General features: G+C 41.0%; 1 protein-coding gene and 1 long non-coding RNA gene across 2 annotated transcripts in view; one reads left to right on the forward strand and one right to left on the reverse strand.

The window, feature by feature from the left end:
• ACTR3 (actin related protein 3) overlaps positions 1-8,701 on the reverse strand; it is a 50,513-nt gene extending 41,812 nt beyond the window's left edge. Inside the window, exon 1 of the mRNA XM_065931409.1 lies at positions 8,483-8,701. Coding sequence (XP_065787481.1) covers positions 8,483-8,526 — 44 coding nt within the window. The 5' untranslated portion in view covers positions 8,527-8,701. The remainder of the gene's footprint in view (positions 1-8,482) is intronic.
• Positions 7,720-15,306, forward strand: part of LOC136165263 (uncharacterized) — a 93,138-nt gene continuing 85,551 nt past the window's right edge. Inside the window, exon 1 of the long non-coding RNA XR_010662479.1 lies at positions 7,720-7,909. This is a non-coding gene — a long non-coding RNA (uncharacterized lncRNA). The remainder of the gene's footprint in view (positions 7,910-15,306) is intronic.

Here is a 15,306-nt window from a genome sequence, read left to right on the forward strand (position 1 = left end):
CAAACATTTGTGTTTTATCATAGACCAATATTAAAAACATAGTTTATATTTTTATGCAGCTTCCAAACCAACTCTAAACTGTAAGGTATTTTCCATACTAGTTCCCCTTATGAAGACGTACCCTCCTTCTAGCAACCTTTCATTCATACTAATTACTATAACTGAAAAAGTGTTAAAGACATCCTTCTCAAAAGTATCGTGTTTTCACAAACGACAAGAAGCCTTCAAGGAGAATGTTTAAAGATAAAACGCTCAGCATTAGAACAACTGAAGAAAATATTCTTTGTGGTATGGCTTATAGGTAGGAAGGAGAGAAGGAGTAGGAGTGAAAAAGAATATATGTGATCATATATATTCAAGGCTGTTCCCTTTCCGGGTTGCAAGCAGTATATAAGAATGACTTGTGTTTAAATGAACAGTTTGGAAAGCTTTTGAAAGAAAATTATTAAAATTCCATAAAATTTTGTCCTTTGAAAAAAATTAAGGTACTATTTGTCTTTCTTCACTGGTATTAAATCAGTTATGTATGCACCTTTTAAATATTTTATGATATAAAAGTACACATAAAGATATAAAGCACTTTCTTGATGGTGCTAGTGGCAAAGAATCTGTCTGCCAATGCAGGAGTCACAACAGATGCGGGTTCAATCCCTATGTTGGGAAGATTCCTTGGAGCAGGAAATGGCAACTTGCTCCAGTACTCTTGCCTGGAAAATTCTGCGGACAGAGGAGCCTGGCGGGCTACAGCCTATGGGGCTGCAGAGTCAGACACAACTGAGTGAGCAAACACAAAAGACATAAAACAAGCAACACACAAAATAGTATTAATCGGTACCACACTTAAGAACCAAATTTAAAACATTAATCCAATGACATCACCCTATCTTGCACCGTTCCTTAATAATTCATGAATTATTAAGTTCTTGGTAAGCTAGAAAGCATGTTAATGTAATGCTATTACTTAACTGCTTTGCTCCTACCTCTATGTTAGTGGCTATCACAGACCACAGTATCATAAAAGAGGCTACAAGTTCCAAAAGAACTGCAGGTGAGAATTCCAATGCTTTTATTACAAAGGGAATTTTGTTTCAGAAAATATACTGCCTAAAGAAACATTTTAACCATCCCAGACTAGAGCACTCTGGACTAGGAGAAACACTGTGGAGGAAAATTTAGCCCACCTTGAGCTAAAACTCTTCTAAGCACTTTGCCTCTTAAGAAGTGGGATGAGATCACTCACCATGTCAAACCACAGAGCTCCCTTATTCTTCTTTTTGTGATGTTCAAGAAGCCAGACAACATATCCAAGATTTTTTTAAAAAAAAGAAGATAAATATTCAACCTTTCTATTCTCTCTTTGAATTTTCATCTTATTAGCTTCAATTTAAAAATTATAATGGTTACTGCCAAATCCCCACCTTCATTCCTGAAGTTCCTATATCTCTAAATTCTCTTAGAACATTTCCAATTATGGCTCACAAATCCAAATTTCAACCTTACTCAGCTTCTTAAAACCAACTCCTTCATGTCCCACTCAAAACTTATAATCTGAAATCTTCATTGATTCCTGTTGACAATACACTAGAAACAACTGCCAAGCCCTAACTATACCTCCATCTTTCAAATCAACAAAAATATTGTGACTGAGCAAAAAAATATGGTAGACAAAGCCTGCAGGAAATAAGAAGCATAAGACAATGTGCTCCTTTCCTTAAGAACCTTTCAATCCAATAAAAAAAAAAAAAAGAGAGCTAACTGAAAACTGTAATGATTACAATGTATTGAACTCTTTCTTTTTTTTTCTTTTTTTTTTATGTATTGAACTCTTACTACATGCCAAGCACTGGGTTGAACCATCTTCATGCATTATCTCAAAAAAACAAAAGCCCGTAAGATACTACGATCTCCAAGTGACAAAAACAGTATCTGTAGAATCTGAAGTGTACAAGGTCACACAGCTAGAAAATGGTAGAGCTTGAACTCAAAAATAGCTGAGTACAAAGCCTTTGCTAACCATAAATAAAACATACAAAACAATATAACTGCCAAAAGAAAGGTACAAACAAAAGCAACAACTTTTACCAAATTGATCTCTTCTCCATTCCTATTCCCAACACCCTATTTCAGAATACCTGCAAAGCAGGTATTGAGAGGGGTGCTTAAAAATCACACAGGGAGCCCATTTAAATAAATGCTCCTAGGCCCAACCTGTAAGATTCTGAACCACTGGGCAAAAGGCGTTTTTGATGCACTTTTTAAAAACCATACCCTTAATTATTGCTCATTCACTCATTTAAATTCATTCATTCATTCATTCAACAACAATTCAGATTCCTACTATGCAGCAAGTCCAGTAAGTTCACCCCAAATATCTCCTCTACACCTGATCCAACTAAATTCCATTCCAGAAATACTCTAAAAACTCTATTTTCAACATTCACTCATCTGTGTACTAGATTACTATGCCCTATGAAGTAAAATTATTTTGATCAAAGCTTTCCTGCTATATAATGAACACCTGGTACACAAGAAGAGCTCAATAAATGTTAGTACCTTTTTGCTTACATAATCTAGATCTGCACTGTTATTACAGACTTCAACTCATAAGGTAGGGGAAGTGATGCAACATATGCTAAGAGGACTAAACACAAACAGCTCTCCCCCTCTGTACTATATATGATTTTCCTTCCCCTGCCTCAATCGAAATCCTTAAAGGAGAATTTTATATCGTATCTTCACTACAAGTTCCTCGACTCATCCTGACCACAATAATCTTTCTTCCCTTACTAACCTATAAGACAGGAATTACTACTGCCAGAAAAGGAAATATCTTAACATTTGATTAAGTGCAGTCTTACATATCCTCTAAATTCCTTTTAAAAAAAAATATTTATTTACTTATGGCTGTGAGATCTTTAACTGTGGCACAAGGGCTCAGTAGGTGGCTTAAGGCATGTGGGATCTTAGTTCCCCAACCAGGGTTAGAAACCCAAATGCTCTGCACTGGAAGGCAGATTCTTAACCACTGGACCACCAGCGAAGCTCCTAGAATTTCTTTTTAATGATTTTTCACTCTTGTCTCATTAAGACTCTTGAGAGCTGATTTTTTTTTTTCCACAACATTTCAGTGGGTTTTGTCATACATTGATATGAATCAGCCATAGAGTTACACGTATTCCCCATCCCGATCCCCCCTCCCACCTCCCTCTCCACCCGACTCCTCTGGGTCCTCCCAGTGCACCAGGCCCGAGCACTTGTCTCATGCATCTCACCTGGGCTAGTGATCTGTTTCACCATAGATAATATACATGCTGTTCTTTGAGAGCTGATTTACTACACATTTTCATTATAATTCCAAGAGCTTCTGACCTGCTAAGTATTTAAGTGTTAGTTGCTCAGTCATGTGGGATCTTTGCGACTCTATGGACTGTAGACCGCCATGCTCCTCGTCCATAGGACCCTCCTGGGAAGAATACTGAACCCGAGACTAAAGCACTGCAAGCAGATTCTTTACCACTGAGTCACCAGGAAAGCCCCCTGCTAATATAGTTAGCCTTGATAACTATATTGGATACACCACTTTTTCCACCTGTGCAAGTAATCCTTAAGTTACACTGCTTTCTGCCCTTTTAACAACATATATTTCTCTTTTAAAAAATATCTAAATGATTCAAAAATTGTCAAAAGCTCATCCTCCATGTAAGGAGACTTACATAGTACAATGTCTCTACTACAAGTTATTTGCTACAATACCTCGGGTCAAGTAGTTTAGCTTCTCTAAACCTACATTTTCCAGTCTAAAAACGGAGGCAATACTTCTCAAGCCAATATGAAAAGTAAATGAGATAACGCAGAACATTTTGCACAGCACTTGATGCATAATTCTTGGTAAATGTTAGCTGTTAGTATTTCCTGATAAACAAAACCTGGAGAGTAAATTTTTTCTGGAGATTAAATTTAATCATTTCTAAAACAAAGTGTCAAAAAAAAAAAAAAAAGTCAGGGAATTCACATATCCAGAAAAAAAAATCTAAAGTAAGTCAGATTTGCAAAGAAAGGTTTCTCTAATTAGTAAGGCTAGGATTTTTTAAATAAGATTACTTTAAGCAAAAATAGAGTTAACTTTACTAACGCAAATAATCAATGTGCATAGTTCCTAAGAGGAGTCCCCACAGTATTAACAGAAAGAACATGGGACTTAAATACAAATAAATAAATAAATAAAATAAACTTAAATACAAACAGCAACTCTCACACTTAACTACATAATATCAAAAAAGTAAATTCTCTATCCTATTTTCTCACTTGTAAGATGAGGTAAAAATAGCTGTCACAAGATTAAATAAGAAAAAGCCTAACCAACAGATCCTCCACTAAGGGATCTTTCCCTTCTGTGCTTAAAAGTAAAATTTCCAAACTCTTTTACAATAAGGCTGAAAAGTTCATTGGATACAACATGTACCCAATCCAAAGTCAATATTCCAACACAAAATTGGCAGGCAGAAGACTGGAAGGAATGGAAAGGATTTTAGACAAGACCAAGTAAGAATATGATTTTTCAACAGGAGCATGTCTGTTATATTTACTGCAAACAGCATGCAAAACAAGACAGATGAAGTAGTAAGAATTTTAATGAATGTTTTGGTAACAACTAGATATTGTGACTGTTTCTGCCCTTCAAGACAACTGGAAAAATAGCGTTGTTGTTACATACTACATACAGAATTTACGTAAGAAACATGAACTTCCCAATTATATTTTCTCCCGCCCACTCAGCTCTTCCTCACTGCTCTCAAACATGAGCACCCTATCTGTACTAATAGCTAGAACGTGACTACAAGATAAATATAAGCTCCTCATCCACCAACTCCAACAAAATACTTATGCTTACATTTCAAGATTGCCAAGAAGTTTAACTCAACTAGGAAAACTGCTTAATTGACTCTAGATCTGAATATATCCAAGAGCTGGATGTATGTACAATAAGACTATAACAACTCTGCTAATGGAAATAATTTACCAATACAGTATTTATTTGGAAAAAAGAAAAAGGAAAGGCATTAAAGGGGAAAGAAATTTCACAATGCACAGCTCTGCAAACAAGCTATAACAAAATAGAAGCATGTAAGGAGTTCTTTTAGATGGCTTCAATGTTGAAGAATTCTGGGGGAGAATATGCAAAAGATAACTTAGGATAATCTTAACTTTACAAATATTACAATAGTTTTTAAATGCTTTAAAAAAAAAACAGTTTTCCTCACCACTGGTAGCCCATTTGAGTCCGCACCTTAGTTCTTAAGCAACCCACTCTATCAATAATAATTTGTCCCCAAATTTTATTTTACATTACTATTCCAATACAAATTCCACCCAAAAGTATGCAGACATGGTATCTATATGAAAGAAGTATATTTTTTCTAAATTGTTTTTAAAAGGAGTTACTTTCTTTTATGATCTGTGCTTGGGTGATTCTTTATCTTATGCTGAAATAAAGGATCACTGAAGGGTCTCTAAATTTGGGGATTAAATGTCATTGTTTCCTAACTTTCACAGCTTTTCTTACCTAAGCCCACCAAATTTCACAGATGGCGATTCTTTTCATCACCTTTTGCTTATCTTATATAATGAAATGACAGCCATTCTTTTCATCACCTTTTGTTTATCTTATATAATGAAATGAAATGCTTATCTTATATAATGAGCATCTGAATTCGTTATAATTTTTCACTTATGTAAATGAGTAATTGTGGTTGATGAATGCATTCTCTAAAATACAAAAGAACACACACATTGTAGGTGCATAATTTGCATCTGGAAAACTACAGTACTCTGGAACATAAAACTATTAAGGGCTTATTTATAGATGTTTATCAAAGGTCCAATTTCAAAGAGCTATCTTCTAAACGCTATTAAATTTGAAGGTGTACTTTCCAGGATTTGTATTAATAGGCAACAAGAAAGACCAAAATGCCTTCTGAAAACCACAATAAGTGTATATCTGGAACTTCGCTGCTGGTTAACAGTCTGAGTTTCCAATGCAGGGGGCAAGAGTTCGATCCCTGCTCAGGGAACACTAAGACTTCACATTCCGCATGGGCAATCAAATTAAAAATAAACAGACAGTGACAGATGGTAAAAAAAAGTAAGAAGAACTCTTATTAATCTGTTTCATTTAAATCATGACTGTCCAGCGACCTCTCCCTATGAGATAAAACTAATGTAGTAATATAATCAATAACTGATCATTAAAGCAAAAACATTCTAAGGGGTTTCCCAGGTGGCTCAGTGGTAAAGAATCTGTCTGCCAATTCAGGAGACACAGGTTTGATCCCTGGGTGGGGAAAATCCCCTGGAGTGGGAAACGGCAATTCACTCCAGTATTCGTGCCTGGAAAATTCCATGGACAGAGGATCCTGGCAGGCTACAGTCCATGGGGTCGCAGAGAGTCGGACACAAGTCAACAACTAGGCATGGGCAGCATCCTAAGTATAGATTGAACCCCTCTCCCCCACACCTCCTGATCACTCAGTCTGTGTTTTAAATTCAAGGCTGCCCTATCAGAAAGAGGTCACGTAAGGATAGTTAATCTCAATGAAATACCCAGCATACTAAATCAAACATAATCAAAACTGTATTTCAAAAGGGAAAAAATTAAATAAGAAAAAGTTAACACCTTACTTAAGATATTACCATACTATTTATTAGGGCAACAATTATCTACACTAATTTTATTGACAAGGCAATAATTACTAAAGCATATAATATTAACTATGTAGCAATATTTTTCACTGTAACAAAACATACTTGAAAATTCTTTCTCAGTCAAGCAGCCAAATCTAATTTTAAAACTGACCCTAACATAAAACTACTCACCAACTGGACTAAGAAGGAAGGCGGAAAAAAAAAAAAAAAAATACTGGTTCAAGGAAATAAAAATGGATTAAGAAAAATAACTTTAATCAGTCATCTATCAAAAAGCTACATAGAAGTTTCATGGCTAAACGACATTGGTTTTTTATTATATTAATAAATCGATTGTTTCCTTCTGCACGGCTGGGACTTTACAAACCGCCACACTTTCATAAAGGTATGATCCTGAGGATTATAGAGAAATTTCACACAGAGCAAACTGAGTAAGGAGTATACCATCCTTTAAGTAACAATAGTTTGCTAAAGAGTAAAAAGGGAAGGGAAAGGCTGATAATCCAGTTCTCATAACCCCCTCCAAAACCTGGGGAATTGGAAAAGTAATCAGCACGGTATTCACAAGCACCAAAGAAAACACTTCCAATATTGAAACATAAAGCAGTCACTCTGCATTAAAACATAGGCAATATTTTCTACGTTAGTACAAAGTGTGCTATAACTCTCTAAAACGCCTGTTAATACAAAAGGAGCGACCACTTCCACACCATTCTATACTTTAGCAAACTACACTGCAAGTCTATAATAAACAACTCCTTGAAAAGCAAGTACCTCCCTTTACAACTCTATTACCTTCTTTCTCTCCTTAAGACATGGTCACAGAATGACCGCACACAACTTAATTTTCCTGGGTGCTTCCCTTCCTCCCTCTCCGTACAACGCAAATATATTTTTTAAGTTCACAGAAATTCACACCTAGCACCAGTAACTCAGCCTATTTGAAAACTGCTTGATTTTGAAAGTTCTAATAAGATGTGTTCAGGTTGGAAACGAAAAACTACCTTATAAGGGTATAAAAGACTGAAAGCAGGAAGCGGCTTTGACAAAACTAAGGAAGTTGCAACGCGCTTGCTCACTGGGGGACTTTTTTTGAGGCAAGAGAAGTAACACATGACATCTTTCTCTCAAATTAAAATGTGACTTGGTTGGCCGGTAGGAACGTAGTGGGAGATGGAAAAGACCGGGAGCCGAAAAGGAAGAGGAGGTGGGTGGTCCAATGAAAGCCCCGATCTAGGTTCCCATTTTCAGGGTCCGATTCTTCCCTTTCCCCACCCACACCCCGATACAATGTTGTCACAGCAATCTTGCAAAACCTACAAGGAGCGCTTCTCTTTTCTCGCTCCTTTGCCCGGCCGGTCCCCGCGCTCCATTCCCCTTGGTCTCCAAACCCACGGGCAGGAAGGAGCACCGGGGCAAAGGAGGGTCGGCTGCGAGGGGCTCGACGACCACCCCCACGCGACCGCGGGCCCCGGGGAGGCGACCGTCCCCGCAGCCCCTCGGGCGGCGCTGCCCACCGCGGTGGGGGAAGGGCCGGGAGGGGTCGCGCGGAAGAAGCCGCTCCCGGGGGGGTTCTGGGCCCCGCGCCCCCGCCCGGCTCCCAGAGGGTGAAGCGCGGGGGATGAGGGAGGCCCTGACTGCGGGCCCCACCCCTCGCCACCCGGCGCGGCCCGGGCTGACACAGCCGGCGGCGGCACCTTGCTGCTCCATTCATCTCCCGGCCCCGCCATTTTCCTGCCTCCGCCTCAGTTTCCCCACCCCCGCCCATCAGCCCCCTTACCCCGTGCCACAGTCCACCACACAGGCCGGCAGCCGTCCCGCCATCTTCCTCCTCGCCTGCTGCTGCTGCTGCCGCCGTCTGCTCCGTGCCGGTTGGGGCCAGGGATGGGCGGCGGGAGGTAGAAGCTATCTGACCATCCACGGCCGGGCCACCCTCTCCGTCTAGGGGGGAGCCGGGAAGCCGAAGCAGTAGCGAGAGAGCAGCAGGCTCGGTCAGCGGCTACCACTTCCGCAACCCGGGCAGGCAGGCAGTCCCCGCCCTGCCCCGCCGCGGCCTCCTCCCCTTCTCTCTCCCCTCCTCCTCACTCCTGCCCCCACCCTACAACTTCTTCCCCTCACACCGCCTTTCCCCGGGAAGCCAAGATGGCCGCCGGTGCCGACGCCCCGGCCGGGCCAGGCCTAGGCCTCGAGCGCTCCCCCTTCCGGCCTCCGAGCGGGCGGGGCGAGAGAGCATGCGCAGTGAGGTGCGCCGCCGGCTGCCGCTCCCATTCCGAAGGTGAGGTAGTCCACTTCGGGTGTTCTCCAGGTAGGGGCGGGTAGGTCTGCCCGAGCCTCCAATTCTCATTCTGAAGCTGGAAGGGGTTTTTAGTTGCAATTACTTCTGTGCTAGGTTAAGGAAGCGTTGGAACCGCATTCCACAGCCCCAACTATCGTCAGGTGCTCCGGAGAAAACGACCTCATTGAAAACCTTGTCAGCGGCGCCCATCCGTTTTTATAACTTGAGCGGCTCCTTTTCTGGTTGGAAAAGAGCGATATCAGACGGAGGGTGAGCAGTTGGAGGAGAGAGGAACAAAGGCTTGCGCCGTGGCTCTTGTGCCTTGGTACTGTTTTTGGGGGTTTTTTTTTCTTCAGTTACACTTGTGCATTATTACAACGTGGCATGTTACCAGTGTTACCACAAGGGTTAGATTGTAGGCCAACCGAGGAAGGCCCACCTCACAGGAATGTAGAGGTAAATACCTAACACAAATAAGCCTTTGGTGGCTTTGAATGAGGCGAAAAAAGTACTCTCCTGAGTAGTTTAAGATACTAGTTGCAGGATGAAACCAAGGATTACGGACCAGAATTTTTAATTAAAAAAGAAAGTTCAAAACTAGAAAGCCTAGAACAATGTCATTTAAACTTCTCAAAGTGTGTGTCAAGAATTCCGTGGAAGGCTTGTTGAAGCACAGAATGCTGGACCACACCCCCTGAGTTCTCTGATTAGGTGGTCTGGAGTGAGGCCTGCTAATTTGCATTTCTACCCAGTTCCTAGTCTGGGACCTCTCCCCACCTGGGAGACCTATAATGTTAATAGCTTTTTTCTCTTCTGGTTTATTTTCCGATAAACGAGGTGGATTCACTTATGGGTGACCGAAATAAAAATATTTTTCCTAAGAAAGGATGTCTGATTACTCTAGAAGATCACATAGAGTGGTGTTAGACCAACCTGGGCAATGGAATTTAAACTTTTCGTTCATTTGGCAAATAAGAATTGCTCACCCTTTCTATTAAGGCAGGGACAATACTGACCGTTAATATTCAGTAGGCACAAAATGGATAAGTTCTCGGTGCTGCAGAGCTTACAGTTTAGTGGAGAAACACACAACTTGTATTAAGAGCAATAGAAATTATAAAGCAGAGGGCTCTGAGAAATGGGGAGGAGGGTTGAGTGAATGAGAGGGAAACAAAAGGTAGCAGAGGCTTCTCTGACAAAAGTGAAAGTCGCTCAGTTGTGTCCGACTCTTTGTGACCCCATGGACTATACAGTTCATGGAATTCTCTAGGCCAGGATACTGGAAGGGGTAGCCTTTCCTTTCTCAAGGGTATTTTCCCAACCCAGGGAGTGAACCCAGGTCTCCCGCGTTGCAGGTGGATTCTTTGACCAGCTGAGCCAGGAGGGAAGCCCAAGAATACTGGAGTGGGTAGCCTATCCTTTCTCCAGGGATCTTCCTGACCCAGGAATGGAACTGGGGTCTCCTACATTACAGGCAGATTCTTTACCAAGTGAGCTATCAGGGAAGCATTTAAAAACTGAGGGCTGGAAGATGGTAGGAGATAGGGGCGAGAGTGAGGAAGAAGGGGAGCCCTCCAGGAAGTGAGAACAGCAAGAGTCGAGGCCTTGAGGTGAGAATGAGCTTTTTTTCTTCCACAAAGTTAAAGAAGGCCCAAGTGTTCAAAGTGAAGTGAGCCAGGGAAGAAGACAGAATGGAAGGTAGAGCCTGAGATAGGAATTAAATGATGTGAGGATTTGTAGACTTCTTAAAGCATCTTAAACTTTAGCCTAAAAGCAACTTGGAATCCCTCAGAGACTTAAGGAAATGTTCTGCGTGCTTTGTGAAGAATGGATTCTACAAAGTTAAGAGTGAAGTGACTGCTTATATAGCATATATGATGTTGGCATTAAGAGATAGAAAACGTGAGGAGTAGCATCCAGATGGGATTGGATGTGTACAAAGGAGACTTACTAAGGGGCGTCGTCATCATTACCATCCACTGGTGCCCAGCACATCCACAGCTACTCATATGAAATAAACAAACAAAGAATCCTCAGGGGCAGCTTTCCTCAGAAATTATCTTCCAAGAAGTCAAACAGAAGTGGTTCTTTGTTCAGGTGCCTTATGTTTTTTCACTATGCATAGAAGATGGTATATGAGGATTCTTTGCTGCCTTTCCCACCATCAAGTATTTAAGGTTTGGGGGGAGAGCAGATGCCTGAAGATTGGCCCTGGCAGGAGACAAAGATGTGGTTTGGTTGGGGTAGAGCAAATGATTGTTTCCAGGATGACAAGTAGTATGTCTGGACTAAAGGGATCTTAACCAAAGGGGTCTCAAGAACAGAGGTTCGGAACTTGAACTCAAGGAAGTTCTGCTCAGGGAAGCCCGCAGAGATAGAGCCTCAAAATGGCTGACCAAGATGCTGGCGTGGGTTGTCATGAAGTAATTACCTCAGCGTTCAGAAACTAGAATGCTCCCATGGTCCAGGCAGGCAGCCTTATAAATGAAGAGGGCTATGATGAGGGTTCGGCAACATGGAGCACCCACAGAAGACAGTAGAAAATTGTTGCTATGTAAGAATGTAGGCCTTGTGTTGCCAAAACCTCCCTTTTTTTCAAGAAAAGTTGGAAATACCTGTATTTTTATATGTTGGTAACTAATTTTTTGAAGACCATATCTGACCCATGGGCTACCCATTTTCAATGTTTGATTCAAGCGACTGTTTAATGTTTACTGGTGTATTACATTCAAATATGAACTCATGTTCATGGTAGTTACTGTATCTCATTCCATAGACGTGAGGAAACCTGCTACAGTCTCTTTCACGGTCAAAACCTGTCCCTTGTCTGTAAATGGAGTGACTTGTTAGAAGTGTTTCAGTTTCCAGCACTTGTGAAAAGTGTCATTTGTGGAGGTTCCTCATAACTCGCCTACCCAAAGGCTTTGCCTGCTTAAGACCCTTTCCACTTCCTCCTTGCTGCCTGCCACATTGGTCAGCATCTGTACCGCTGTGGTGGCGCAGCCTTCTTCAGCGATGCAGAACCTTCTGGGGCATATCCGGCCAGAGCATTTCTGACCACCCTGTTTGCATATGCACCCCTCTTCCTGCTTACTCTTCTCCAAATACTGAGAAGCAGAGGATGTCAGAGCTAGAAGGCCTCTTGGGGATGATCCTTGATCGATATGAAAAGGAAAATAGTGGTGGAAGGGTGGCGTTTGTTTGACTGCCCTAAATTCATTGCTGCCTGTTAGTACCCTGGTTTTCCTTTTAGTTCAGGTCAGCCAGGTGCTTTGTTCTTCTCAGTTTCCAAACCCAGTTCCTAGCCTTTTAAACATTTGTCCATCTTACAGTATCCTGCCAATAAATCCCCTTTTGCCTAACATAGCAGCAGTCAGTTTCCATTACTTGCATAAATTTGAGAGCCCTAAGTGATACAGAAACTCAGAGAGTTTAAATGATTTCCCCAATATCTTAGAGAAACTAGGGAAAAGAGTTAAAACCAAAAACCCAGTTCTGACCCCTTTTCAGGACTCTCCAGTTATAATGCCACAAGCATTGTTTAATTTTGACTGCTTATACAGTAGGTTACAGGTTGCCATATTTCCTAGGTCATTTCTGTTCTTTAATATCAATTTAGGAAATGTCTCTGAATCTTAAAATGTTCAAGAAATTCATGGCACTCCATTTCCATTATTTTAAAGTGGGAAACAATATTTTTTTTTTAATTAACTTGGGTACTTGTTGCACAGGTGACTATTTGCAATTTGTCAGACCAATCAAATCTATAGAGAGCATTGATTAAGGCAGATAGATAAATGGTCAAGATGCCCATGCAGCATAGTGGTCGTAGGGGATGATGGCTATGAACTGTGGCTTCTCCTTTCTCAAGTTGTGTGACCTTAGATAGCTTAGTGTGTAGAGAGAGCACTGACCTTGGAATCAAGAGACTTGAATGTCAGCTTCTTAAGTTAATCTGTTTCTTCATCTTTAAAAATGATAGGAATATCTAACTCACAGAGTTGTTGTAAAGCATAAATTTTTAAAAGGCATGTTGCAAATTATAAAACAACTATATGAAAAGATCAAAAGGAATATGGTTTAATTATAAACTAATGACTCTTTTACTTATTACTTCATTTCAGTTCAGTTGCTCACTCATGTCCGACTCTTTGTGACCCCATGAACTGCAGCACGCCAGGCCTCCCGGTCCATCACCAACTCCCAGAGTCTACCCAAACCCATGTCCATTAAGTTGGTGATGCCATCCAACCATCTCATCCTCTATCGTCCCCTTCTCCTTCTGCCTTCAATCATACCCAGCATCAGAGTCTTTTCTAATGAGTCGGTTCTTCTCAGCAGGTGGCCAAAGTATTGGAGTTTCAGCTTCAGCAGCAGTCCTTCCAGTGAACACCCAAGACTGATCTCCTTTAGGATGGACTGTTTGGATCTCCTTGCAATCTAAGGGACTCTGAAGAGTCTTCTCCAACACCACAGTTCAAAAGCATCAATTCTTCTGCGCTCAGCTTTCTTTATAGTCCAACTCTCACATCTATACATGACCACTGGAAAAGCCATAACCTTGACCAGATGGACCTTTGTTGACAAAGTGATGTCTCACCTTTTTAATAGCTGTCTAGGTTGGTCATAACTTTCCTTCCAAGGAGTAAGTGTCTTAATTTCATGGCTACAATCACCATCTGAGGTGATTTTGGAGCCCAGAAAAATAAAGTTAGCTACTGTTTCCACTTTCCCCATCTATTTGCCATGAAGTAATGGGACTGGATGCCATGATCTTAGTTTTCTGTATGTTGAGCTTTAAGCCAACTTTTTCATTGTCCTCCTTCACTTTCATCAAGAGGCTCTTTAGTTCCTCTTCACTTTCTACCATAAGGGTGGTGTCATCTGCATATCTGAGGTTATTGATTTTTCTCCCGGCAATCTTGATTCCAGCTTGTGCTTCTTCCAGCCCAGCGTTTCTCATGATGTACCCTGCATATAAGTTAAATAAGCAGTGTGATATTTATACAGCCTTGACATACTCCTTTTCCTATTTGGAACCAGTCCGTTGTTCCATGTCCAGTTCTAAGTGTTGCTTCCTGACCTGCATACAGGTTTCTCAAGAGGCAGGTCAGGTGGTCTGATATTCCAATTTCTTTCAGAATTTTCCACAGTTTATTTTGAACCATACAGTCAAAGACTTTGGCATAGTCAATAAGGCAGAAATAGATGTTTTTCTGGAACTCTCTTGCTTTTTCAATGATCCATGGTATGTTGGCAATTTGATCTCTGGTTCCTCGGCCTTTTCTAAAACCAGCTTGAACATCTGGAAGTTCACGGTTCATGTATTGCTGAAGCCTGGCTTAGAGAATTTTAAGCATTATTTTACTAGCGTGTGAGATGACTGCAATTGTGTGGTAGTTTGATCATTCTTTGGCATTGCCTTTCTTTGGAATTGGAATGAAAACTGACCTTCTCCAGTCCTGTGGCCACTGCTGAGTTTTCCAAAGTTGCTAGCATATTGAGTGCAGCACTTTCACAGCATCATCTTTCAGGATTTGAAATAGTTAAACTGGAATTCCATCACCTCCACTAGCGTTGATCGTTGTGATGCTTCCTAAGGCCCACTTGACTTCATATTACAGGATGTCTCACTCTAGGTGAGTGAGCACACCATCATGATTATCTGGGTCATGAAGATCTTTTTTGTACAGTTCTTCTGTGTATTTTTGCCACCTTTTCTTAATATCTTCTGCTTCTGTTAGGTCCCTACCATTTCTGTCCTTTATTGAGTCCATCTTTGCATGAAATGTTCCCTTGGTATCTCTAATTTTCTTGAAGAGATCTCTAGTCTTTCCCATTCTTTTGTTTTCCTCTATTTCTTTGCACTGATCGCTGAGGAAGGCTTTCTTATCTCTCCTTGCTGTTCTTTGGAACTCTGCGTTCAAATGGGTGTATCCTTCCTTTTCTTCTTTGCTTTTCACATCCCTTCTTTTCACAGCTATTTGTAAGACCTCCTCAGACAGCCATTTTGCTTTTTGCATTTTTTTTTCCTTGGGGATGGTCTTGCTTCCAGTCTCCTGTACAATGTCACGAACCTCTGTGCATAGTTCATCAGGCACTCTGTCTATCAGATCTAGTCCCTTAAATCTATTTCTCACTTCTACCATATAGTCATCAGAGATTTGATTTAGGTCACATCTGGTCTACTTTCTTCAATATACAGGCCTAAAGTTTTAAAGTTTGTCCCCCTTTTCACAGAAGTCATCTTGGGGCCTGTCTGCTTACTCTTTTAAAGCTACAATCATCCAAAATATTTTTAGAAGGTTTCCTTCAGCCTTGCCTTCAGA

The sequence above is a fragment of the Muntiacus reevesi genome, chromosome 3, assembly GCF_963930625.1.
Source record: "Muntiacus reevesi chromosome 3, mMunRee1.1, whole genome shotgun sequence".
In the NCBI taxonomy this organism is placed as follows: Eukaryota; Metazoa; Chordata; class Mammalia; order Artiodactyla; family Cervidae; genus Muntiacus; species Muntiacus reevesi.